The sequence below is a fragment of the Lynx rufus genome, unplaced genomic scaffold, assembly GCF_022079265.1.
Source record: "Lynx rufus isolate CCGP_SWC_20201006 ecotype Redwood Valley unplaced genomic scaffold, mLynRuf1.p SCAF_8, whole genome shotgun sequence".
NCBI classification, from domain to species: domain Eukaryota; kingdom Metazoa; phylum Chordata; class Mammalia; order Carnivora; family Felidae; genus Lynx; species Lynx rufus.
This window is the reverse complement of record NW_025814896.1, coordinates 124,914,970-124,941,982: the sequence shown is the minus strand read 5'-3', so window position 1 is coordinate 124,941,982 and position 27,013 is coordinate 124,914,970. Positions and strand designations below refer to the sequence as shown.

At 55.4% G+C, this 27,013-nt stretch overlaps 1 protein-coding gene across 1 annotated transcript in view; it reads right to left on the bottom strand.

The window, feature by feature from the left end:
• Positions 1 to 6,791: 6,791 nt before the first annotated feature.
• Positions 6,792 to 27,013, bottom strand: part of HS1BP3 (HCLS1 binding protein 3) — a 30,412-nt gene continuing 10,190 nt past the window's right edge. Inside the window, exons 5-8 of the mRNA XM_047069229.1 lie at positions 25,692 to 25,911; positions 14,137 to 14,300; positions 13,149 to 13,263; positions 6,792 to 8,317 (exon numbers count right to left, since the gene is read on the bottom strand). Of these exons, the coding sequence (XP_046925185.1) occupies positions 8,065 to 8,317; positions 13,149 to 13,263; positions 14,137 to 14,300; positions 25,692 to 25,911 (752 nt within the window). The 3' untranslated portion in view covers positions 6,792 to 8,064. The remainder of the gene's footprint in view (positions 8,318 to 13,148; positions 13,264 to 14,136; positions 14,301 to 25,691; positions 25,912 to 27,013) is intronic.

Sequence of the window (27,013 nt, the reverse complement as noted above, 5' to 3'; positions counted from 1 at the left end):
CAAGCAGGGAAATGAGGAGGTTGGGGGAGGCTCAAGGCATCAAGAGGAAAGGGCATCACCTCCAGGCCCCCTCACAGGCCAGGCGGGCCACAAGCCACCAGAACTGCCAGAAACCTTTCTCCCCCCGGACTTTCCCTTCCCAGCCCCGCCTCGCCAGTTGCTCTGAACAAAAGGTCAGGGGCCAGGAGGGGGAAGCAATGTGTTTATTTCCTTGTCTCCATGGTGCTGGGAAAGCTGTACTTGGTCTGGGGTGCGGGGTGCACTGGGATGAGCTCCCTGCTGCCACAGCCCTGCAGGTGTTATTAGTAATCCTCATCAGAATGACGTCTTCTCTGGAGGCTCATTTCCAGCATGTTCTATCTATCCTCCCTATGGTCGCCCTCCATGGCTCATCCAGATCTAGGACCCGGGTCACATCCCCAAACCCCCATCCACCAGGCCCCTTTGTGGATCTCAGACGACACATGTGCCACATGGACCGTCTCCCATGACCCCCACCCCACGAGACGTGGCAGAGCGGGCTGCCCACGTGGCAGAGGGGCAGACTGCGGCTCAGATAAGCCCAGAGGCTGGCATAAAACGACACAGCCTCTCACCTACAGCCACCTTCATACAGCAAGCCCCATGGCTCCCCCTTCTCCAAAGGTCTGGCTCTCACTCTCAGAGGAAGAGAAGGAGCACTTGAACCCCAGAATTGCTTGTTCTGCAATAAACAACTGAGTAACAGTGCTCAGAATTTTAAAGATTCACATAGAATGTGTACTAGGCATCAGACATGGACCAAAGAACTTTACAAACAGTAACTCATCTTCTTATAACTACCCTAATGAAGCAGGTGCGATTATTATCCCCACTTTACAGGTGAGGAAACCAAGGCCCAGAGAGAGTAGGTAACTGGCCCAGAGCCACACAGCCAGCAGGCAGGAGAGCAAAGAGCTGACCCACACTTTCAGCCACTGCACTCTGCTGCCCGTGGGGTGGTTTGCTTGTTTCATGTGCCAGTCATTAATTTCTAAAACCGTTTTATTGAGGTATAATTTAATTTAAAATTCATCCTTTTTATGTGTGCAATAAAATAATTTCAGTGGATTTATAGACCTGTGCAATCATTACAACAAACCAATTTTAAAACATTTCCATCACCCCCCCAAAAGATCCTTTGTGTCCGTTTGCAGTCACTGTTTGTTTTGACCTCCAGCCTGAGGCAAATACTAATCTACTTTCTGTCTCTGAGGATTTGTCTCTTCTGGAAATTTCATAGAAATAGAATCATACACTCTGTGATCTTTAAAAAAAATTTTTTTTAATGTTTATTTATTTTTGAGAGAGAGAGTACAAGCAAGGCAAGGGCAGAGAGGGGGAGACACAGGATCCGAAGCAGGCTCCAGGCTCTGAGGTGTCAGCACAGAGTCCCATGCGGGGCTCGAACCCACAAACCTTGAGATCATGACCTGAGCCGAAGCTGGACGCTTAACCGACTGCCCACTCTGTGTCTTTTTGACCCTGGCAACTTTCACTCAGCCTGATGTTTTTGAGATTGAGTCACATTGTAACAGGTGTCAGCACTTTGTTTTTTACCCCTGGGTAATACTCCATTGCGTGTCTACCCCACGCAGACACACACGTTTTGCTTGTCCATTGGCCAGCTCATGGGCTTGTTGGTTGTTTCCACTGTTTGACTGTGATGAATCAAGCTGCTGGTGTATACAAGTCTTTGTGGGGCCATAGATTTCCCTTTCCCTTTGGGCATATGCATGGAAGTAGAATTGTTAGATCATTGTGGTAAATTCATGGTCAACTTTGAAAAACCTGCCAAACTTTCACCAAGGTGCTGCAGAATTTTCCATTCCCATGCTGGTGGATTTTACAGTCTGCGAGGTCGGGGTTCCAATCCCAGGGCCACCCATAAAACCCAACGAGCCTGATGAGAATCCCAGACCACCAGGCAGTAAAATGAGGCCCCCGGGCCACCAGTGGCTCAGGCAGAGCCTGTCCGCTGCTCCTGATGGTCGGAGAGACCATGGGTGGGGGTGGGGGGGGACCATCAGGAGGACAAGAAGTCAGCTGTTCTGCCATCTACTCTGAAAGAATCACCTTCTGGGACCCACAGCACTTGCTGGGGGAAATCAGCAAAGTGGCTATTAAACCAAAAGGAAAAGCAGAAACGCACACGTGGGGAAGTTGAGAGAGGTCTCACAAAGGAAGAAAACCAACTGAAGAAAGCCCCCCGGGCACCCAGGGAGGCGGCCAGCAGCTCTCACACTCTGGAGGAAGGTCCCCCCCGCCCCCACCCACCGTCAGCTTTGTCAGAGCCCTTTCCAGCTTCCTCAGAGGCCCAGTGAGAAGACGAAGGGGTGACGGCAGGAGGGCAGCCCGGCAGCCAGCTGCCGGGGAGAGCGTCTGGGCGTCCAGAGCCAGGGTGCTGAGCAGGAAGTGCCGTGGCCCCTCCAGGCGACCCTCTAGGAAGGGGACGCAGCCCGCTGTTCCCCAGAACCGCTCTGAGCACCGCTGACTCTCCATTTTGTGCCACAGCTTGCTCCAGAGAGTCATCTTTTAGTAAGTTTTGAAGTTTCCCTATTTAAAAACGACATGCAACTTTTGATCAGGAAGTTTGGGCGTTTCAGGTGGCAGCTGCCAATGAGAGTACTCTGCCCCTGGCACGCGGAGAGTGTCCAACAAGGACTGTTCCCTCCCTGCTCCCTCCCTGACACAGACAGGGAGGAGGTGACAGGGTACTGCTGAAATACCCACAGAGGCCACAGGATGGCACAGAGGCCGTGGCTTGGACAGGACAGGATGGGACAAGACAGGATGGGATGCTGCCTGCCTCACCTTGCCTCCAACACCCAATGGCTTAGAACAGGAAGTAATTTAGACCATTCCGGGCCTGCCACTGCGTCGGGGAAGGGGAGGCACGATGGTCCACGGGTGGGGGGGTGGGGGGTGGGGCAGGGTCAGGCCACACCTTGGCCACGTGGGGAAGGACCTAGAGTTCCACATGTCACATGCCCGGTGTGTCCTGCTCCCACCTCTGGTTACAAGCGATGTACAAAGGCTGGGACGATTAGCGGCATGTTGATTCCAGCGTCTCCCAAACCTTCCATGGTAAGTATCAAATGGCACCCAACAGGCCCTCAGAGAAGGTCTCTGCCAGGCCCCAAAGATGCAGAAATCATCCCTCTGCTATCGAGTAAATCAGCCTGCTTTGAAGGTCCCAGTCCCTTAGTGACTGTACTGGGCAGAGCAGCATCCTCCCCAAATTCACGTCCACCTGGAAGCCATGAACCACCCCTTATTTGGAAACCAGGTCTTTGCAGATGTAATTAAGGTAACATGAGATCATACTGGGTTTTCTATACTGGGTCCTAATCCAGTGACTGGTGTCCTTATAAGACACAGACACAGAGAAGACACAGAAGAGATGGCCACATGAAGACAGAGTTGGGAGGGATGCAGCGACAAGCCAGGGACTGCAAGGAGTGCCAGCAACCACCAGAATCTGGAAGAAGCAGGGAAGCATTCTCCCCTAGAGACTTCGGAGAGAGTGTGGCCCTGTCAACATCTTGATTTCGGATTTCCGGCCTCCAGAACTGGGAAAGAGTAAGGTCCTGTTGTTCAGAGCCGCTCAATTTGTGATACTTTCTTACAGCAGCCGGGAGAGCTGGGCTCAGGTTGAGAGCCCGGCTCAGGTTACACCAATGCTCTGGGCTGGCAGGTGTCAGAGAGGACAGGAGACGGGGAGGAGCCTGCACAGGATGAGCAAGGGCCTCTTTCAGCTGCATCTGCTGTTTGGGCAGGCGGCCCAAAGAACAGAACCGAGAGTCAGGGCTCAGCATGGCTCGTGGCAGATCCAGCTTTACCAGCTCATGTTTTTCCATCTTTGCGTCCTCCGTCGTGCCTGGGAAAGGTACTGTACCCCGGAGGTGCTCAGGCAATGTTCGTGGGGTCTCTCGCTCCCTGTGTCCCCTGAGCACCAGGCTGTGCCTCCTGCTTAGCCCTGGCCTCCCTCTCCTTCTCACTGATTGATGGCCTGATTGGCCAGTTGGGCTGGAGGGAGCTAACTCAGCTTTACTAAAAAACCAATTTAGAGGCTGCTATTTGCTGAGTTGTCAGAGAGACATCAGCGCCTCTGAAAGTTGTCAATAGGGATTCCGCTTACTGAGGCCAGGGGCTCAGCCCATAAGCCCCGCTCCAGAAGCTGTGGTTTTATCCTGAATGCCGGCTGAGAAATGAAATCCTTCAGCTGTCTTTGGTGGCCGAGCCATGGAAAACAAGAGCCCGAGGTCAGCCACGAGAGGGATTACACTGGAACTCCAGGTTATTCTCACCGTGCTGTTTCATTCACCATGTTGTATGGAGCACAGCACCTGCCATCTGTGCTCAGTGCCCAGGTTGGGCGCTGGGCGCTGCGCACTGGGCACTGGGCTGAGGGTGCCGGTGCCTCCTGACCACCCATCCAACAGCCTGCCATTTCCCATTAGCGTCCAGCTCGTCCTGGGCAGGGGTCCCTCTGCGATGAGCTAGAGTCTGACCAGCCTATGGAATCTCCTTCAGCACGAAGAGGAAGTCAGTCTACCTGGCCCCTTCACTCGGCACTGTGGGCTACGGGGTGGGAGGGTGTCACACAGCTGAGCTAGACTGAAACCTAGACCCTTCCATGCCCAGAGCCGGATGGCTGATTTCTCTAAGGTTCCTTCATCAGTTATCCCCACCCCGAGCCCTCAGGGGATTGACAGGGAATGGTTTGGAGTGGTCAGAGTTTGCATCCAAAACTGGCCACTGAAAGGTCAGCCATTCAAAAAGCCTCTGAGTGTTGACTGTGCCCGCTCTGGACAGCAAAGACCCAGCAGCACTGGGAGGCGCCTGCTGCCTGGCCGGGGCCGCCTTGCCAGGGAGAGCAGCTCCACTGCCCTTCTCTTTTCCCCAGGATTTGCTCAGCTGGACACTTGGGGAGCCGGAGAATCGAATGAACATGGTTTTCCACACGAGGCCTCCCTGCAGATTCCAGGGGCAGAGACAAACCAAAGCCTAACACTGGGTGTTTAATCTCCACACAGTGTATCAAGTGCCATTCACGATGGCAGCTGGGCATTAAGGCCAGAGGGCCCCGAAGAGAGGCTGGACTTGTGCTGTCTTGATGCATCCAGTATGAGGACTTGAGCTGCAGGCAGCCCCCCACCGTGCACGTGGAGGCCAGGTGAGTTCTAGACAGTCGCAGGGACATGATCACGGGACACCAGAGCTCAGAAGGTGGGCACTTTCCAGTCAGCCCCATTGCATGGCCTGGCTGGGACAGGAGCTAGAATGGGGACTTTCCAGAAGAACTGAGCTCCTGGCTTCCTGAGAGGAACAATGCAGGAAGGGAGCGGGGCCCCTGCCACAGATGGCACATCCTGTCCGCAGGGCTCACAGGGGCTTCCTAACAAAGGCTGCTGCCCCAAACTCGACTTCTCGGTTTTCTCTGTACGTGAGCTCTCGGCTACGGGCTCTTGGCTGTGGGCTCCTTCTCAGAAGAGCCCAACTGTTTATTCCTGGGAGCCAAGACCCCAATTCAAGCTTGGCTATGAGATCCAAAACCAAGCAGTGTGGGGAGGCCAATGCTGGCCCACAGGCTGTCCCTGCTTGGGGCCTCCCTGGCTCCTGGGGACCCATATCTAGTTCTCCAGCCACTGTCAGTGTCACAGAGGCAGCTGCCCAGGACCTCTGGGGCCCAGGCACAAAGCAGCACTTCAGAATCTGAGCTCAGGCAGGAGTGTGGGGGCCAGGACAGGCTTGTGTATGGATGGAGGGGTTTGTTTGGTAGGGCTGTGTGATATCAGAGAGTAAAGGGCCTAAGACCAGTCCAAGCCTGGGCCAGTCCCCACTCTGAGGAGATAGTAAGTCTGGAGAAGGGAAGGGTCTTCTTTCCAAACTGTTTCAAGAGTCCTGGCTGGCCAGTGACTGACTCAATGACCCCTACAGGGCCTGGGCTTCTAGTCCCTCTGGCTCAGTTTACACAGTGGAATCTTCCCTCTGGCCTCAACTCGCCCTACCAGGCAGCAGCCTGGAGGGCTAAGTGGAGCTGTGGCAGACCCCAGGGTCCTTCAAGGACAGCTTCCCTTGAGCTCACTGTTAATAGATGCCCTCCCCCACATTGTTCCCCCTCAGCCCAGGCACAGAAAAAGACACCAGTTGGAATGAGTCACTGACATGAACTTTATTGGATTACTGGGTGTCATCAATTCACCAGTAGTTCACAGACCCATGGTGAGCATCATTACGGGGGACATGCACATCTTCAGAAGTGTCTAGGCAGCACCAGACACAGTGGATGAACCCACACCACCCATACCACAATGGCAGGTTCCATCTGTGACCCTTTCCAGCGGGTCAGCCCCCAAGGGCTCCAGGCACCTGCCAGCTGAGCCCTCTGCCCCTATGCCACAGCTGGTGGGAGGTGGTGAGTGGGGAGCTGGCACAGGAGAGGGAACAGAGAGGCAGCCCTCACATCGGCACTCACTCCTTCCGAGGCCTTCTGGGGTGGGGACGTGGAGGTCTGGCAGTGAAAGGGAAGTGCAGCCACTGGGGCCAGTGCCGGGCCCTGGGGAGAGCGGCCTTGTAGGCCAGGTGAGGCCAGAGGAGAAGGCATTCAGCTCTCAGGCCTCACAAGTGCCGATTTCCTGTAGCTCTGGCCCAGGCTGGAGAAGGGCAGTCTTCTCAGACTGGACAGCTGACGAGGGTGCCAGGGTACATGAGACACAGCACAGGGCAGAGGGAGTGCTCCCTCCCTCCCCCCCCCCCCCCACCGCCCTGCAGGACCAGGCACAGCACAGAAGCAGGGTTCTAGAGACTCTGAAGGCGGCAAGGATCCAGCTTGGCCAGGGGGCCTCCCTCAGGGCTGGCTGTTGGCCCTGATCAGGAAAGCGTTTGGGGGCCTAGCCCCAAACCCCCTTCCAATGTCTCTGTCAAGCAGGAAAAGCCAAGGGACAACAGTGGTTGTGTTTCATTAAAAACTGTGTTTCGTTAAAAACTAGTTCTGGACACAAAGAATATATCAAAAAAGAGATTCTTTGCTCTATTAAAGATCATTCACTGAGAATTTCCTGAGCGCTGTGCCATGCGCAGACCCGCGTGCCGGGGTGTGGGGCATCCAGGAGAAGTCTAAGGCACTGGCCCTGCTCCGGCACAGGGCTCCTTCTCCCTGGAAAGGCGGCCCCGACTGCTGAAAGGCCAGTGAGCATGTCCAGATCTGGGGGACAGGGGAGGCCTGGCCGCATGTGCCACTGGACAGAGTGCTCGAAGTGGCAGCCAAGAGCGTCCTGCCGAGGCCCACTGGGAGTAGAACACCCCATCTGCAGGCCCAGGCAGAGTGCTAGAGGATGCTATGACCATTCTGCTCAGAGCTGCAAAGCTGGATACTGGCCATGGGGGCAGAGGCCCAAAAAGGCCAATGTGTGGCTAGGCCTTCCCTGGGAAAGGAGGAGGGAGGGAGACCAGCGGCTTGTCAGGCTTGAGAGGCAGGGCTGGGCTTCAGGTCTCCCTCAAGTTGGAAACATGGGAAGTTTCCATGCTGCTTATTAGCACCTGGTGACCAGAGCCAGCCCAGGGTTGGGGACACCCTGCCCAACCAAGAGCTCTTCCCGGCACCCACTCAGCACCCATCCCCTGGGGACCTTCTCAGAGCCTACAGGTCCCCAGGAGCCATACATCCCAGGGACTCCACCCCCTCCCCCCAGGCTGGGCAGACCCTCCCTCCTATGCAGTGGATAGAGTTTCCTGGAGTCCCTCTGGTCTCCCTTCATCCTGGGGGCTGAGCTGGTTAGCTCTCCCTCCACAGCCACATGGCTGAGACAATTTGGGCTCCAATTCCTATGGTGACCTCTCTCTCTGTGCCCCACAGGGTTCTCTGACACTCCAGACAAAACAAAAAAGGAACAAGGTAGTAGTATAGGGGTCCTGTGACCTGGGCGGCCACCCCCCTCCCTTGGGAATAGAGGTCCCACCCCAGCAGGGCATGTGCCCACCTCACCACATCCCTGCAGGGGAGAGGCTCTGCCAGCCCAGGGCCAGCACAGGGTGGGAGGGTCAGAAGAGGCTGGGGGTGGCCTGGCCAGGTGCATCATGGTCCCGGATATACTGCAAGATGTCCATCTCGTCCATGGCTTGAATCTGCTGCTGCTGCTTTCGCTGCTCCGCCACAGCCTCAGGCAGGCCCGCTTTGGGGGGCACAGCTGGCTTTCTGGGTAGCGCTGGCTTAGCTGCCACTGGTGGTCTGGGCTTAGGCTGGGGCTTGGGCTCGGCCCCCAGGTTCAGAATCTGGTCCAAGTCTTCTTCAACTCTAAGGAACCAGAGGGGGAAGCCCTGAATAGAATCTCCCGCAAAGGGAGCAAGGCCCAAGGCACCCCTGGGAACTGTGCCCAGGCCCCGCCCCAACCTGGCCTTCCCCCACCCTGCCCCCAGGGAGGACTGAGGGGAGGCTTCTCCTTCCCTGCAGCCGCACAACACAGCCGGAGCAGAGCCAGCCCCTTGGCGGCCTCTGGGCCTCCTTTTCAGGTGGTCCCCCTCTAGACGATGGCCCTGTAGGTGGCTTGTCCTTCAACCTCTCAAGAAATAATAGCAACAGCTGCCAGATACAGAGCGCCTGCTCTGTGCCAGGCACTTTGGACATATTATCTTGTTTTATCCCCAAACCCTTTAGGGGCACGGCTGATCTCCACCCAGCAGATGTGGATGTTCAAGCCCCAGGAGGCCAAGCTACCCGCCTGAGATGACAGCGTGTGACAGTGCCTGAGTCAGAACCAAGGCGTCAGACTTCAGAAGCTGAGCCCTTATCTAGGCCAAGTTCAGCCAGAGAAAGAATAAATAAGGGGCTCTGACCACTGTGGGGTGGGGCTGCCCATCCATGGTGCCCACTGAGGGCGACACGGGTGCCAGACAGCCTACTGAGTTAGAGCCACCATGGCCCGGGAGGTGACAGCCATCGCTGGGTGGGATTAAAGCCCACAGCAGTGTGATGGTCACACAGGACCAGCCCCAGGTACCAGATGGCAGTTAAGAAAAGCGCGCCACAACCTGGTTCTGCCCTCTTTGCCTGAGGGAGCTCCTGCTGCCAGCTCCTGGTGGAGGGACTCACTTTCTGGAGACCAGATGCATAATGCAAGACCCATTCAATCCATCACTACCCACCCACCCATCCAATCAACATTGTGCTGAATACCTACTGCGGCCAGGCATTTCCACATTCGTTAACTCACTGAATAATCACAAGACACTGTTTGGTAGCAGGTATTAGCCCCATTTTCCAGATATGAAAGCTGAAGTACAGAGATAAAGGGCTTTGCTTGGGGCCCATGGCCAGCTTGTGAAGGAACAAGACTTGGCCTGGGGATGGGTGGGTCTCTTGGGTGTGTCTGCCCTCCTGGGGCACCAATGCAATGAAGCCCTCCCAGGTTGGGGTTTCTCCAGGGTGGAGGATCCCTCCTTACGCTGAGGCCACAGGCCCCCAAGGCCCTTCAGGTGACACTTGCTGGACCTTTTGCCTCTAAGGACCTGACCCAGACCCCTCTTGCCTCCTCAGGGAGTCCTCTTTTCCCTTGGGACTCTGTGATAACCTCCACACACCTGTGTCCCCTCGGAATTCTCCCTGGGTCAGGCTCCAGGACACTTGCTGTCCACTTTTCTGTCCCTTGACAGATGACAGTCCCATCTGGGACACAGTGATTCAGAGAAGACCCAAAGCAAGAAGAACTGCAAGGTAAGTGACCGACAGGTCTCCTCCCCTCCCTGGGCCTCATTTCCCAATTGGTGAGGGGCTGGATGAGGTCATTTCAGGGACGCTCTCGCTTCCACAAGATGCTAAGGAAGAATGCCCTGACCAGTGCTTTCACACTCTCGGCCGGGCAGAGGGAGGACAGCATGCTCTCCTCCCGTTCCCAGGGGCACAGCAGCCTCTAGCCTGCCCTCTGGGGGAAGTTGTGCACTGTTTGGTCTGATCTGGAACCACAGCAGGAGACCCAGGTTTGGGGAGGGGGGGGGAGGGTCTGGTAACACTGTCCTGGGGGCTTTCACGGAGTTACATGGAAAATTCCCATTGAAATCCAAGGGCCGATGTTTGAATTCCTAAATGAGGGTTCCTGGCCCTTTACATGCTTCTTCAGCCACCGACTAGCAGAAATATCCAGACAGGTGCGGCCCACACCTGGGCCAAGTGTCTCAGGATATCTCAACAGGCCTCATTCGGCCAGGCCGGGGTCAGGGAGGGAGGGCACAGGTGCAGGAGGCAGAAGGCCCAGGTTGGGGTGGGGGGCTTGCATAGGCCACTTGGCTTCTCCACGTTTCGGTGTCCTCATCTGTAGGATGGTGATGGTGGCATCACCCAGCAGGGCTGCAGAGCCACTGTGTACCCAGAAGCACAGCACTGCGCCCACAGCACAGTCCCATCCTGCTCCTGCTACTCCTTCATCAGGGGCCTCAGGTCCGCTCCATCACCTCCACTTCCCTGGTCCTCAGTCTCCCCATCTGTAAACGGGATCCAGCTCAGACATCAGCAGGGCTACGAAGAGGCCTGTCTGAGCGTGGAGCGCCCGGCACAACCGTCCCCTGGAGGGGCTGCCTGCCAAGTACCAGCTGCCAAAGGAGCTCTGGGTCACCCTGCCTGCTTCCTGGGTCAGCCTCCCATGATGGGGGACACACCCCGAAGGGAGAATTCAGAGCTTCTGTGGATGGCAGACAAGTTGAGCAAAAGGTATCCTCCCAGCCCAGACCCAGAGGGACCAGCCCAAGCCAGGCCTTCAAAGAGAGGCAGCTGTCCCGGGTTTGAGGTGATGCCAAGAAGTGTAACCCAAGGCAGGCAGCTCCTGACAACCTCAGCTCACACGTGCCCCGGCTCCCTGCAGGCAGCACCCTCCTGGGGCAGAGGCCGGTTCTCCCTGCATCTTCCACAGGAGGCTGGAGCCCAGGAAAAGCTCAGAGGGACTGAATTATCCATACCCTCGGAACTGATCAGAAGCTTCTCTGAGGTGGCAGTCACACTCGGACGACAGGTGGCTGCAGGGGCACCCCTTTCCTCGTGGGCTCCCTGAGTCACGGCTAGAAATAGGTTCCACTAAGGCACGGTTCAGCTTTCTTCTCTTCCAGGCCCTGCTAGTGCAAGGTCAACCACGGAGAGGCTGTGGGGAGTTCTGAAGACCCCAGTCCCACCTCTCCTCCCCAGGCCCCTGCAGAGGACAGGCCTTGGTTAAAGACCACACCTGGAAGCCTCCCACTGGCGTGGCTGCACAGCAAGAGGGAACTGGGGGCTTATCCGCATCCTGCCGGGCACGCCACTCCGTGCCACTTCGTGCTAGCTGACGGCCGTGACAGAATGAACGGATGGGTGACGCCATCAGTGAATGAATGAGGTTTAAGAAGTTTGCTATCAGGAACCCCGATCACTGCCTGGATAGTCACGGAGCCAGCACAAAGCAGAAGAAAACATGGCTCCCGCTCTCAAAAAGTCAGTTCTCTGTCACCAGACGTCTGGCAGAGTGAAGGCAGGGCTGCAGGACTCACGTTCTCTAAAGCAGTGGCTCCCAGAGTGCTCTGTGGGACGCCAAGGGACGCCACAGAGGAAAAAGTCCCAGGGACCAACAAGCATGTGAAATGCTACATGGTATTTCCCACTCATGCCCACAGAGTCCTGCTTAACACCGGTACTGCCCAGCTGTCTGGCCACAGAACCCCTCTGAAGGGAGCACGGAGTTCTGAAGAACATGGGTCGGGAAGTGCTGGTGTCATGGATTTAGAATAGGCTGTGCCAGGAAAGTCACACTGCAATGGCCTCCCTGGGTCACGCGGGGTCCTGGAGATGGCAGAGCCATCCCTGGGCAGGGCACACTCAGCACAAAAGATGCTTTTGCACCAATCACAACCCATACTTCTCAAGTGATAAAGATGACCACCCTCCTCTTCCACAGGATGAGGACAATAAACATACAGGCACACTCAGCAGGGCAGCAGGGCCCTGCCCCCCTCCCTGGGGCTGACTCTAGTGCTCTGCTTCCCTGTGCCTCAGTTTCTCCTCTGAAGATGTAACGACCCCAGCTTCTCCCAGCCTGTCGGGGTTGTCAGGGGTAAGGACACAGGATGACAGTGAACAGATGCCAGGGGCCATGGGGAGATGTACAGACAAGAGGCCTTCGCTGTGACTCAGGTTTGGTGGGCATTCACGGGGCTAACAGCCCGAGACTGCTAACGAGGGTGCAGATGACAGCCTTCCAGAACCACATGCCCCGGCTCCACGTAACCGTTCTTGGAAAGAAACGGCTCGGCTTCCTGTAAATCGCCGAGCACAGCTGCGTTCTGGGGGGCACAGGTGACCCAACAGAGACGCACAATACCAGGCATGCTCGGAAGTCCAGGGAGAGCTGCTGGCCCAGGGCGGGAGGCAGATCTCCCAGCCTCTCCTCCAAGTATTTAGAGAGTCCTTGGAAGGAACGGGGAGGACAGGGCATGGGCGGTGTGCTGGATTCCGATCCTGGCTCTGTCCTTGGGGAGCTGTGGCCTTGGGCCAGTCACCTTTCCCACACTCTATTCTCTAAAATGGAGATAAGAGCACCTATGTCGGAGGATGGAGGACTGACTGAGGCAGTGTGCAAAGTCCAACACACTGACGCCTGGCACACACTCTGGAAGAAGGAGCCCCCCATGGAACAGACTAAGCCTCGCTCTTTCTTTGGAGACCTGCTGATGGGACCCTGCCGGGTCCGGCCACTGTCCAGCACATCTGTGCTCCCTCCCTCTGGGAGAGCTGCGAGCTACCAAGAGTCCGTTTGACTTGTTCCCAAACCTATTTATGCCAGCTACACTTGCTCTTGCGACTACCTAATTTGATTATTCTTCACATAAACTTTTAAAGTATGAGTGTGAAAAGGAAAAGAAAAAGACTTGCATTCATGAAGTCCTTTCTGGAACTTGCTGAGCTGCCCTGGGCTGCTGACCACCCCCACCCCCTACCCCAATCCCTGCCACTGACCCCTGGCCGGCACCCATTCATAGACTCCTGCCTCTGATGAGCCAAGACTGCCTCCTTGGAGGCCGAAGCTGGTGAGATGCTCCCATGCTGAGATGGGTCCCTGGCTCCGTCCAGGTACTCTCAGAGCAGGCAGAGCACCGCTGGGGGCAGGTGGTACCTGAACAGCTCCGGGTGGGGCATGGGCTCTCCACTCATATGGGCGGCAGGCAGCAGTAAGGGGTCACCCAGGGGGACAGCGCCGCCGAGATCAGGATCTTCAAACAACTTCAGGGCTGTGGGGAAGGCAGGAGCAGAGTGGTCAGAGGAAGTCCTGGCCCATCCTCAGCTGCCAGAGGGGGACAGGGTGGAGATGGCCTGGCCCAGCCAGGAGACAGTGAGCAAGGGACAAGGCAGAGCACAGAAGAACCAGAGGAATGGGCCCAGGTGGGGGCAGGAAGGAAGCAAGGGACAGGTGCTCAGAGGCTGCCCTACAATTGTCAGGGGATGTCCGGTCTCCTGTGGGAGTCCTGAGGCCAGGACTGTGTCTTTCTCATCCATGTGTTCTCAGGCTCAGCAGAGCCTGGCCCCAGAGGGTGGTCACCAAGTGCTGGCTGCATCAATGGGGAGCATCTACTCTCCACCCTGAATGAGAAGCTGGGTGTGATGAGGAAAGATCAGACCTATGGACAAATACAGAAGTTCCCAGGCCACTCGGCTTTCCCCTTTCCAGTTCTGCACAGGACCCTTCCGTGGGGTCTATGCAGGCAACACAAAATCTCTCATCACAATCCAAATTGTACAGAGTCACAGCACAGCTAGGGTGGCTGTGTCTACTTTCCAGCTGGTGGCCACACCTGGCCCCGGAATGACAAAGATGCTTTTGCACCAATCACAACCCATACTTCTCAAGTGATAAAGATGACCACCCTCCTCTTCCACAGGATGAGGACAATAAACATACAGCCCTGGAATGTTCCAGGCTATGGGGACACAAAGCGCAAGGCTAGATTTCTCCAGCAGAAAATCTCCATAAGCTGAGTCTGTACCATGTTGAAACAGGACAACGAGGAGATTTCCATCATGCTCCCGTGTGGTAGGTCCAAAGCCATTGACAGAGGCTGGCTGGGTCACCAAGAGGAATGGGAACACCCAGAGGCTCTACTTACGGTCCTTGAGGGGCATGTCCTCTGCGGGGCCCTTGGGGGAGGAGAGCTTCGGAGCTGGGCCAAAGAGCCCCTCCTCAGGGTCCACCTCCTCATCAAAGATGGTGAGTCGGGGTGAGGGTTTGGGCTTCATGGCTACTTCTGGGCGTTTCTTGGGCTTCTTGGAGCTAGGGAATCAGACACAGCTCTAGGTTAGGACTTCTCATGAGAGCCCCAATGGCCAGCAGGTGGCCTGGTCAGAGGCTGGGTGAGTTTGAGCTTGTGTCAAGAAGGAGCTTTCCAGTGCCCTGACAGTGGAGACGTGAGACCCTGCTACTGGAAGTGGCTGAGCCCTGTGCCCCAGGAACCACTGACGTCAGGATGTGTGGGAGGAGCAGGTGAGTGAGTGAGCCAGCAGACTGCCAGACAACTCCCAGCCCTGAAGGGCTACCCAGGACTCAGGCCTGTATGCATGGTCACAGGTCAGAGAGGCTGCTCTCCTTCTGGAGGCTGCGGGGGTCAATGCCCATAATGCTCCCAGGGGCCAGGCTCGGAGTCACTGCACAGCCCCTTGGAAAGGGGGCTGGACACAGACCTCAGGGCCTGGACCCGGGGAACAGCAGAAAGCAGCCTTGGTAAATGCTCCCTCGTTTCCTCCACACACACACAATCTGCTGGGTTGGAGGGCAGGGTGCTCAGAGGCGACCATCCACACGCTCTGGATGTGGACTTCTGGTAGAATCTCAGGCTCCAGCTGAGATGGGAGAAGCTATGAAAGCTGCAAACGCACCTGCTGGAGGCTCCCACACCCAGGACGGAGCACACCTACACGCTCAGTGCCAAGGCCCCCTCATGGTCTTGTGCTCTCGGCCCCTCAAGGTGTCCCAGGAGCAGGAAGGAGATTCGGGATAGGGTGAGGATAAGGGGCTCGGTCCTACTGCTCTTTGGGAGAAAGTGGCACAGGTCAAGGACAAGATGGAGAGCAGAGACTCAGCAGCAGGGCTGTGCCCCACGTGCCCCAGTCCCTGCTCTCTCTCCATCCTGGGCACATCCAGACAGGCTCATGTCACAGGCCACCTGGTACTCGTCTCTGCTCTGGCGCCACCCCAGGCTCTGCTTGTGGTGCTGGGCAAGGTGAAAGGGGCCTGGCCTCTTCCCTCCTCACAGCAAATACTTCCCAGAAAACTTCAGGCGTGCCATGGCACACACCTTGAAGGGCCAGTTCAGCTTTAATGACCCCTGGGAAGTGGGTACCAAAGACAGGCCATGCCCCTCGTGGCAGGCCAGCCAGAGACAGCTCTAGCTGAGACCTGCTGAGTCAGAACCCTGGGGCCAGCCCAGGAAGCTGTGTTGGAGGTTTTGTGGAGCCTGGGGCCTGTGGGCTCTGCCCCACTGCTTCCCTCAATCACCTGACAGCCACCCCTGAGCTGGCCCTGCTCCTAGATCCTGTGCCCCATCCGCACCTGACCAGGGAGGGCAGGGCTGAGGCCTTGCCACCTGCGGCACTGCCCGCAGGTCCGCCCTGCTCAGAAACTAGCAGGCCCTGAAACAGTTCCTTAGGAAAGCAAGCCCGAATCCTCCTCCAGCACACAAGCCCCCAGCGGCACAGGGGAAAGAGGCCTCCCGTGGACCAGAAACCAGAGGGAACGTGGAAAGAAGGGGACTGTCTGAAGAACAAAGCAAGTGTGAGAGAACAATCGTGACTGATTACGTCTGGAGAAGCCCTGCAGATTTCAACAATTTCCCTCCTTACACCTACTTCTGGTTCTGAGAGCACAAACTAGGCCTGACTTTCCTGCTATGTTCGTTTTCCTCTCAGATTGGATGAATATTCTTGTCTTTTCTTCCTGAAGACATTTCCGATCTTTTGTTGCCTTGAACTGAAATTAACTGAATCTGTGACACATACGACTGTTCAGCTGGGGACCATCTGTATTCCACCCCGTTATTCCACACAGGCCATCGGTCTGTCTCCCCAGCTCTCCCCAACTGTCTCCAGGGGAGACAGTGAATAAGGAGGAAATATGGAGCTTTGACAGCTGAAAGCCCCAGGGGCCTGCCCTCACTGGCTCCCAAACTTTAGTCTCTGGGACCCACAATGTGCCCGGTCCAGAGCAGACACTCAATAATATTGGCTGAGAATGGAAGGATGGATGGAGGGATGGATAGATGGATGGATGGATGGAAGGAAGGAAGGAAGGAAGGAAGGAAGGAAGGGGAAAGAGGACAAATGAATAGATGGATGGACACACTGGTGACAGTATAGCTCTTATTCAGACTTATTTCTGCCTACTCCCCCAGGAGGAGTGGAAAGAGTGAAGAGAGGTGGTTCCCAGCACCACCTCTGTCTGAGACAGAGAATATAAGCTTCACTCTTCCAGAGCTGGCAGGCAGGTCAGCTGGTCTCATCTGCCCTCAGCCACCCTGTAAGCAGCTCAGGCATTCACTCCGAGTGCCCTCTGTGACCCAGCACTGGCTAGACACCTCCCTTGTGCAAGATCCTGGGCAGGGCAGTTAGACCTGCCACGGTCCCCAGAAGCTCACAGCTAAAAATCGGAGATATATAAACCAATCACGACCACACAGAGCAACAGTTCCAGAACACGCAGAGCACAGAGGAAGGAGCCCACCCAGCTCAGGGGGTTCCCAGAGGAGGCGAGGCAAGGCGATGGAGATGTGGACCCAGGCAGAGGGAATGAGGCCTCCAGCTGTGGGGGGTCTGCCAGGGGCATGACTCAGGCATGACTATGAACCAGGTCCCCACGGCAGCTTGGCTCGTGATCCACGAAAACGATCAGTCTTGGCCTGGGGGAGTGCCGCAGTGTGACGAGGAGACAGGGTCAGGGAGAATGTCAGAAGGCAAAAGCGCTCCTAGAAAATGTGGACTGTGAGGTGATCAGTGGGCAGAAGGGGCGTATCCAGAATGATACCAGATTTCTGGCTTCTGGGACAGGGTCAGGAATGTCATGTGTGAGGTGAGTCTCCAAGCCGGGTTTCTTCCTTCGCTCACAGATCGCGTGGACGCGGACTCAAGCTGCACACACAGGCCATGGCCCCCGCCCCCCACCATCCCTGCTCTGCCCCTGCTCCTCCTGTGTCCACCCGGCTGTCTGCGGGATGCACCTCCCCACTGTGCTGCACCCGCCAGCCCTGCCTCTGCACCCACACGGTAAAGGATGCCCCGCCTGTCCTTTCACCAGTTTAGTCTCCTGTCACCAGGGATGGGGCAATGGGGCAACTGGGCCCTGAGCAGAGAGGTGTGCCATAGACAGACCTGCTCCTGCCTTCCTGGCGGGCACAAAGGAGGTCACCTGAACTTGTGCAGGCTCTGGGGCAGCATGGGTGGCAGGAGATGGGAGGCAGGCTCCCTGGATGGGTGCAGGCATGGGGAAGCACATTCCTGTAGCATGCAGGCGTGTGCGTGGACAGACATCAACTCTCCTGCACTGCATGCCTGATGGAAGACAGATGTCCAGACCAGGCCGCACTCTGCGGGCGGACGTGGTGCAAACGTGAGACGGAGGTAGCAGACGCTGAGGCTGACGGCCCTGCTCACGTGGCTCAGGCAGTTCTGGTGACAGTGACAGACGCATGACAGTAGCCTCCCCTCTGGCCACTAAGGGGGCCCGTGTCCATGTTCCCGGATGCACCTGCCCCCACCCCCCCCCCCCGGGCAGACCACCAATGGGCACCAGCTGCCCAGGATCTGCATCACTTGAGTTACAGGAGCATCTCCTGGACTAAAACAGAAGGCCCTTCTGAAGCCAAAACTCATAGACAACGTGACTTACCTTACCTTCAAAGCCAGGGTGACACTTAACCAAGTAAGGAAATTAATCTCCTCTCCAGTCATATAATTTTCCTGCTTTCAAATAAAGCATTTTTCATTTTTTAATTTTAAATTCAATTTCTACTGCATTCAGAGAAAATTCTGAATGCCAATAAATACACTTTTGCGAAGCTTATTCCGGGACAATGCTATTTGCAGCAGCACCAGGTCTCGGGGCTTCCACAGTGGCCCGATCATCAGGGCAGTGCAGGTCACCGAGGAGAGGCTATCACCCCACGAACCGGACAGGTGTCCCCCAGACAGGAGCTTCAGGGAAGCACTGGATGGGGAATGAGCAGAGTCGGGAAAGCTGTGCTCCAGGCAGAGAACAGCCCTGTGAAAATGCTAAGGTGAAGGAGGAGAGTCTGGCGGGAAGTTGGGGCCACAGCCTAAAAGGTCTGGGGAAGATTCTGGCCTTTCTGTTCCCGGGGAGGAGCACTGGAGGGGGTGGGGGGATGCAAGGGAACCCATGTTCGGCCTCAGGCCAGTCATTTCACTTCCCTCATCTGTTTCCTTGTCTGTTAAATGGGAACGAGGAATGCTCTGGAAGCTGCGTGTGGAACCCACGTGCAGCAGAAGCCTGTGATCACAGGTGCACTTGATACTACTGTCCAGGGTCACGTCATGTTTCGGCCCAAAAGACTTCATTCTGGGCCCTAAAAAGTAAACAGGGCCTGCCTGGTAAACACCAATCATTTGCTGTAACCCCAGAGTCACCCTCAAGGATCTGTTTCTCAACAGCCATAGCCTGACTGTCCAGGCCACTGGCCCCACCTGGCGGACCAGGACTTCAGTGACTCCCCCTCCCTTCTGGGCTTGTGCGTGAGGACATTCCTCCTTTATGCACTGGGGCCAAACACTGTCCCTCACCCGCCATGGCACCCACACCACTGGCTGCACCCAGTGGAAAGCAAGGACCCAGCTCTGGCCACACCCAAAACGGCCCTGCAAGACTGAATATACAAATGGGCAGCCAGCAGAGCATACGGAAGACAGAACTTTGTCCCACCACCTGCAGCAGACCAGCCCAGGAGACCAAACCCCCAACCACCCGCCCAGCATGCAGGATGCCCCTTTTCCAGTTAGCAGCCTCCCCTGCCAACAGCCTCCAGTCGGGGCACACCTGTGCCTTCTCCTTTCCCACCAAGAATCGCTCCTACTCCCAGCGTGCCTTTGAGCCTCTGCTAAATGCAGGTCCTGGTGGTGGACCCCTCCTTTGCTATGGCCAGTTCTGAATCAAGGCCCTTGCCTGGTCTCACCTGGGAAGCCTTGGTTTATTCCCACATCCCCGACGACACCCCAAATGTTGACATGACCAGTGGGACCTGGCAGTTCCTGCAACTGAGCAACTCCATCACCCCTAACACCCAACATGGAGAACGCGTGGACAAGGGTCGTGAGGCTGGCACCCTGGCACGGACTCAGTCTCAGGCTGGGGGTAATGGGTGAATTCCTGGGCCAGTGGTCAGGGGGCTGGAGCTCCCACCAGGAAGGTACGTGGCTGTGTGGTCTTGGCTCCTCAGTAATATCCACGAGTAAACAGTGGATTTGCCTTCAAGTCCCTCACAGTTTAAAGGCTCTGGTTTTTTTGTTTTTGTTTTTTTTTAAGGTTTTATTTATTTTGAGAGACAAAGCAAGTAGGGGAGGGGCAGAGAGAAGGAGAGAGAGAGAATACCAAGCAGGTTCCGGACAGCAGGCTCCGGACTGTCAGCATGAAGCCTGACGTGTGGCTCGAACCCACGAACCATGAGATCATGATCTGAGCCAAAACCAAGAGTCAAACACTTAAGCAACTGAGCCACCGGGGCGCCCCAAAGGCTCTGTCGTTTTAATGCTCTTACTTGGGGGCTGCCACAAGAGTTCCAGGCAGCCTGAGGCAGGGGAATGACAGGCATGAGCTCTCAAGGTTCCATCCCCAGGGAGTCAAGCAACCATTCAATTCCATCAAGGACAGCCAATCAAGCCCCTGGCTCAAGACCAAGGCTGCGGGAGGCATCCCTCTAACCTGGCTGCAGCAAGTCTGACAGGCTGTACCAGGTGACCTGGCATTGAGGTAAGTGCTGATGTTTGCGTAACACAACAGGAAGTGGAAAGGCTGCCTTTAGTTCGGCTTACACAAACCAGCACAAAGCAAATCTGAAATACTGATAACATTGTACCAGGGTAATTTCTTGTACTTCTCATTTTATTCTTCCTGTCACTGGGACTTTGTCTTTAATTTATAAAAACAGAAACTGCCCAGTGCCCTCCAGCTGGTAAAGGGGCATCTCTGGGCTTTGAACCTGGCACCGTCTGCTTCTGATTCTGCTCTGGGGTATCCGCACATCCAGCTTTCCCAGTGGCTTTCAAACCATGCTCTAAGAGGCCCGGACCTTCTGCAGAGCCACTCAGGGCCACGTGCGAGGTGAGCTGAGGCTAAGGGGGCAGAGATCCAGTCTCCCTCTAGTCCTGAGGCTAAGGGGGCAGAGATCCAGTCTCCCTCTAGTCCTGTCCCAACCAGGCCAACCCTACCTCACTCTGTTTTATATATATCGAGGCTCTGTAGGAGACTTCTCTTGAACTGAAATTTTTGCTACTGAAGGAAAAAAGGGAAGCACTGTCACATGGTGCACTCAGCCCAGACCGCGCACCAACGCGGATGGGGAAATGGACGCAGTGCTGCTCTCACGGGGGACGTGCTGCAATCGATCAGTGGGACGGCTCCAGGGTGCAGCTGGGGGTGGCTGTCACCATGCTCCTCATTGATTTTGGTTCTGGGCCAGGCCGCGGCTGAGTGCTGTCTGCTGAGGTACAGGACAAGGCCCTACTGTGACCAGGAACAACTGCCCTCTGGCAGGTGGCGGGTGACAGGAGAGAAAGCCTCAGAGCTGGAAAGGGCGGGGGACTGAGGGCAGCAGGATGGACCCCTGAACTCACCCTTCTGGAAGCCCCAGCAGATGGCAGAGCTGTGGCCAGAAGGCCTGCTGCTCCTGCGTCGTTTCCTTCCCACCATATCCAAGACTGTCATCAACTTTGGTTTCTGGGGCTTCTCAAATGTGAACTTCCCTGTGAATCACCTAAAGGGCTCCTTAAAGCCCAGGTCTGAGGGCGCTTCTCACAAGCTCCAGGGAGAGACTCCCAGCGGGGCCTGCTGTCCTAGGCAGGGGCCAGAACATTAAAGGGATCCCAGGCCCGTGAGTGAGGTGGCCGAGGAGAAGCAGCTTCTGAGGTACCTCACCAGGTACGGCTGGGGCCATCTGCATAGCCCCTCCACAGCCCACCTTGGAGGACATCTCACTTCCAAATCTCAGAACTAGTTTCTCAGATGGAGGACTCTGCTAACCTTATTGTGGTTTATTTTGTAATTTATATGTGTATTAAATCATCACGTTGCACATCTTAGGCTCATACAATGTTATGTGCCGATTAGGTCTCAATAAAGCTGGGGCACAAATAAGTAAATCCCCAACTAGAGCAAATCTGGGGATACCAGGCAGTGCACTAGGAGGTTTTCAAAACCACAGAGTCATCCCAGAGGAGTGACTTTATCCAAATACAAGGAGTAAAACATTTTTATACTAAGACACGTATGACTCTTCTATGAAGATAAGGCAAAATTTGTATAAATAATTATGACAAAATATGTAATTCACTCCAAAAAAAACCGTCCAGCTTCCCCACTTGAGGCCACGCCCAGTGCAGTGGGGGCTGGCTCCCCCTCCTGTGAGCAGAGAGTGGGAAGCCTGGCCTTAAGAGAAGGCATGTTCATGCAGGAACCAGCCTGTCCCTTGGGGAGCTGAGGGTCCTCAGGGACCTGGGGCTGTAGTGGGGCTCACTGGGCACTGGAGGAAGAGGTGAGAGGCAGAGGACCTCTCAGATGAGCAGGGTTTAGAAAAGCAAAAACGCCTTCCCAACAGAGAGGGATTAAGTCCCTAAAGAATTCTACATAACCGAGGAGCACAACTGAGGCCCCTGGGCAGAAGCTTCCAGGGCCTTGCTCTGGGGCAGTTATCTGGGAGGAAAAACTCCACACGTGATAAACTTCCTCACTGCCTGTAACAGCAAAAACGTACGGAAACCACCACAGTGCCTCAGGCAGGCCTGGCAAAGCCATGTGCAGGGCATTGACCCAACAGACTAGCACAGGATTAAGAATGTAGAAACCTATTTGCTGATCTGGAAAGACCCAGTACATATGCTGAAAAAACAAAAAAAAAAAGAGCAAATTATAGAGCGGTGCACACAACATCACCCCATTCTGGTATTAAAAATGTATATCCAAAAGCTATACCTCCATGGCAAAAGGCCTTTTTGCTGTGTTTTCAATTTTTCTGTACTAATCTGTATTATTCAAGTTACAATTAAAAATGGTTTTAACAGAGTGTTTCCAGCGGAAGGCAGAACTATTACAGTAGAACTCCACCTTTTGCAAATGTGTGAAGTCTCTACAATAGAGTTAAACATGAAAATGACGCAGGACATGGAAAGCGACTGTGAGAGAATCCACCGTGAAAAGCACAGCATAAAAGGCATGTGTGCTGTGCATGTAGTGATGTGGGTCACGCGGGGACACAAATGCCCAAAACCCTGTGAGCAGCAGGAGAGCGGCAGAGTTGTGATGGGCTGAGTGAAAGCTCTTTCTATCTTTAAGCACTTTCTACTGGTGTAGCAAGTCGTCTTCTCCCTAATCAAAATCAGGTTTAAGAGACAAAGAAAAGCCCGGGCAGTCCCTGCACGGGGCTTTGTGCTGACGACCTCCCCCCCTTCCGGCAGCCCTGTGGTGGAGCGACAGCGCCCCACCGGGTCCAAGGCAGGAAGGACTCACGCCTGTCACCTGGAAACGTGGCTGCTCTGGAAAGCCAGGCCCAGATGGGCACTGGGGGTGGGGGTTGGTGCACATCTGGGACAGCGGGTGCCGCATCTGCAGAGGAACTGAGGGCAGGGTGGGGGATGTACATGCAAAGCGTAAGTCTCCTGCAAAAACCAGAATGCTCCCCACTAGAGGGCAGGGGGGGACAGCACTGTGCAAAAGTCAACAGGCCCACCTGGGTGCCCTCGCAGAGGCCAAGGGGGAAGCCTGAGTTCAAGGTGGGGCTCTGCCACATGTGTATGAGGCTCAGCCAAGTGCCTGCTCAACTCTCCTCAGTTTTCCCATCTGTGGATAATCCCAGGCCCTGCCCACCTCCCAGACTGCAGAATGACTGGAACCGAGGGACAGTGCATGCAAGGGGAGGGCACTGAGTCCTGACTCTGCCTTTTGTGGTTGCATGAATTTGGATGAGCTACTTGTCTCCAAACTTCAGCTTACACACACACACACACACACACACACACACACACACACACACACACACAGAGCCTGATGCCTCTACTGGCTTCCTAGAGTACCATTTCCCAAACCAGACCCACACAGGTCCTGAGAGCAAGGTGGTGTGTCATGACCTTAAAAAAAAAAACAACAACAGAAATAGAAGTATCTATTCACGAGAATGGGAATCAGTTCTTGGCATTTACCAAGCTCTCAAAAAATGTTAGTTTTTACTTTTCCTGATGGGACCAACAGAACTGACCAATGTCACACCAGTCATTAAAGGAAAAATTAGCAGGAGGTCTTATTAGACCTCTGGGATCCCTTTCAGATGCTAAGCTTTCCCAGGATTCAGAAATCAGCAACCCCCCACCCCTGCCACCCCCGAGTGCAGAGCTGGGGACAGTGCTGGGGGCGGGGGGGGCGGGGGTGGTCCCAGATGGCTGACACATCTCCCGACAATCTGCTACTGAAATAAGTAGAAAATTCAGGGCGGCCCTTGCCAACCCCAAAGAGCATTTTCCTACCCAAAAAAGGAGCCGCTTTGCTAAGCATGACCTTCAGCCAAAGGCTGGCACAAACCACTGAAGTCCTTCTCCGTTTGGCTTTACGTGTGGTTACTCAGAACAACAGAGAGCATGAGTTCAAACAAAGCCTTATCTTTACCAAAATAAAGCCCAAGAAGGGCCTGCAGGTTGTGCAAGGCTGATAAGGAGTGCCTATTACAAACTGTTCCCCAAATAACCTCACTGCCTCTTCCACAGGGCCGCTGATCCCTCACCCAGGTCAAGGTGGCCATGGAGGGCCAGGGGGACCTGACTGCTGGGCACCAAGGCGCTGCCCGACTTCCGGCTCTGGTGCCGTGTCTCCCAGAGCACCAGATCTTTCCCAAGAGTGAACCCTTGTCCCCTGTAGGCTGGTCTCACGGGGGCCCTGCAGCCACCCCTCTTGTGTGTGCCCAGCCTCACATCCCCTCCAGGAGAGGAAAGCTGGCGGATGGCGGGCAGAGTTTTCTGGACTGTGATTTTCATGTCATTTAAGTGGAACTTGCCCCTCCCTAATTTCTGGAACAGGACCTGCGAGACGGGCCTCCCTCGTCTGTTGGCTGAACTTCAATCTCTCACCAGGGCAGAGGGAGTGTCGCTGCGGGTCTGCGGCTGGCTCTGCGGAGGTGTTGGGGCAGCAAGCTGGCACCATGAGAAGGGCGGTCGCCACAAGAGCCCTAAAGAGAGGTGCTGGCAGTGCTCTATTTTCACTGCAGGAAACTGACAAGGGTAAACTGCCAGGGATACACGCTGGCAAGTGGCAGAGCCAGGATTCAAGCCCAAGCAGCCTAGTCCACACCACAGTCCGGGGCCCTGAACTGGATTTGAATCCCAGTACCATTATTTACCAGCTGTCTGGCCTTGTGCATGGCACTCGGCCTCTGCGGGCTTCTGTTTCTTTAATCTGTAAAACGTCCCATTTTACAGCATCTGCTTGCAGGCAGGGCATCAATGAGGCACAGTATGTGAAGTGCAAAGTACAAAGCCCCGTGTGTGGTAGGTGCTCAGAAACACCTAGGAGTTCCCACCTTGCTTCTCGCAGGTTTGGGCCAAGCAGCGGTGAGGGCCCTCGAGTGGCTGAGTCTGTCTGCTTGGGAGGCCCTTCCCACACACCTCAGCCTGTGCCCATCAGACAGGCCTTGGGAACAGATGTCTCTCTGGGCTCATCCTGCCTGTGGTCCCCTACTCCCAGCACAGGATGGTCCTGCAGTGGGGGATTGGGAGCAGCTCAGTGACTGGCTAAGGCAGTCAGAGGGCCAGGAAAGGAGAAGGAATCAGATGACAGAATCAGGACACTAAGGGACCACCAAGACCGCAGCTGGCTTACCTCTTCTTCTCCAGCCAGCGTACGTGTGTATGCACCTGTGTGCATGTATGTGCACGTAAAGGGGACACAGCTGACTGGCTAGGGGACCCCAGGGCTCACTCTACCTTCTTCATCACACAGTCAGCACCCTGAGGGTTATCAGTCTCCTCCACCCATGTAACTCACAGGCCTTACAACCGCCTTGGGGGAGGCAGGGCCAAGGTAAACACCCCTGCTTTAAGAACAACGAAATGCAGCCCAGGGCGCTCCAATCACACGCCACAAGTCACAGGCTATCAGTGGTGACCTGGGTGGAGACCTGGGGGCTCTTGGGCTGCTGAGGTGGGGTGTCAGGGGTCGGGACTCCCAAGACTCAGTGCGGAGCTGGAGATCAGGGGCCCGCCTTGGGGCCAGGGAGAAGGCAATGCCTGAGCCTAGCTCTAAGAATAGGCATGTCGAGAGTGAGTAGAGAGCCAGTTCCCTGAGCACCCCAGGTACATGGGGTGATGATCCAGAGAGACAGGTTTTCTCAGACTCTCGGGACAGAGGATGAGAAGAGCCATCACCAGGAACAAGCCAGAAGGAGGGCCCATCTAGGATGGGGAGACCTACCGCATGATGCCCAGAGGGTCCAGTGCCTCTTCCTCTTCCTCCTCAGAGGATTTCCCTGCATCCTGACCCTGCAGGCCTGGGATGGGTAGACCCTCATCCTCCGTTTGGTCCTGCTGCTTGAAGAAGTCAAAAGCCTCCCCGTCGTCCCGGGCCTGGTTGTGTGCCTTTAGGACAGAGACATCTCTGCTGGTGAGGTCCGCAGCCCCCGGGGATCTGGTGCCTGTGGAAGGAGACAGAAGAGGGCACCTGACACCCATGGCAGGGAATGAAGAGGCATCGCATCACACCCAAGCTCCTGTGCCAGGACCTGAGCTGGGGGCTTCCTACAGCACCCTGGGACCAGGGTTGTGGGTCTGAGTGGATAAGGGGCAGCCTGGGCTCTGAGCCCCTGCTGCAGCCTGTCGGGGGTGAAGCTCCCCAGCGAAGCCTAGAGTGGAGTGGTTACAGGGAGGAGCCGAGGAACAGGCTGGCATCACAGCAGCGGCCGAACCTGCACGCCCGGGCTAAGGGCCGGACAAGCCAGCCAGCGTGCATTTGCGGGGCGTATCAGGGAGCTCCGTAATCCAGTGAAGATCTGCTCCGAGGGTCTGGGCACTTAGACTATGAGCCCAAGGAGTGCACAGTGAGCTTGCGGAAGATTTAGCACAAACTGTTAACGGTTCCATTACAAACTGGCTTACATCAGCGCTTCTCAAAGCATCCACTGACGGATGTCCATGATGTGGTAACAAGGAAAGGGAGAGCAAGCATCCGGAAACTTCCATAGCAGCTTGACACTGTCACGACATCCAAGCATGGGATTTTTGTTATTTGTGAAAATATCTGTCTGTGACAGATTGGGAATATAAGAGCTAGTCCTTCCCTACAGATGGATTGAGAAATGAGTTTAGACCACTTGTTCATCTATACCTAAACAGCCACTGAGTGGTAGATCTTTGAAAGCAGTTCCTTCTTAAAAAATATCATTCTTAAGTAACGAACTTACAGAACGCATGGCACGTAGGGTATGAATACGTATACAAGAGTAATATGTGTTACTGTAATAAGTAAAACTAAGCAGTAATGATACACTGCCTTATGTTATGCTTTGCTATTGATTTATTAGGACAAACGTGAAAATACCATTCAAAATGTCATGAACCTTCAATTTCATGTAACAGGCATCATGTAAAAAGCATTTTACAGGTAGGGGCGCCTGGGTGGCTCAGTTGGTTAAGCCTCTGACTTAGGCTCACGTCATGATCTCACAGTTCGTGGATTTGAGCCCCGCGTCGGGCTCTGTGCTAACAGCTCAGAGCCGGGAGCCTGCTTTGGATTTTGTG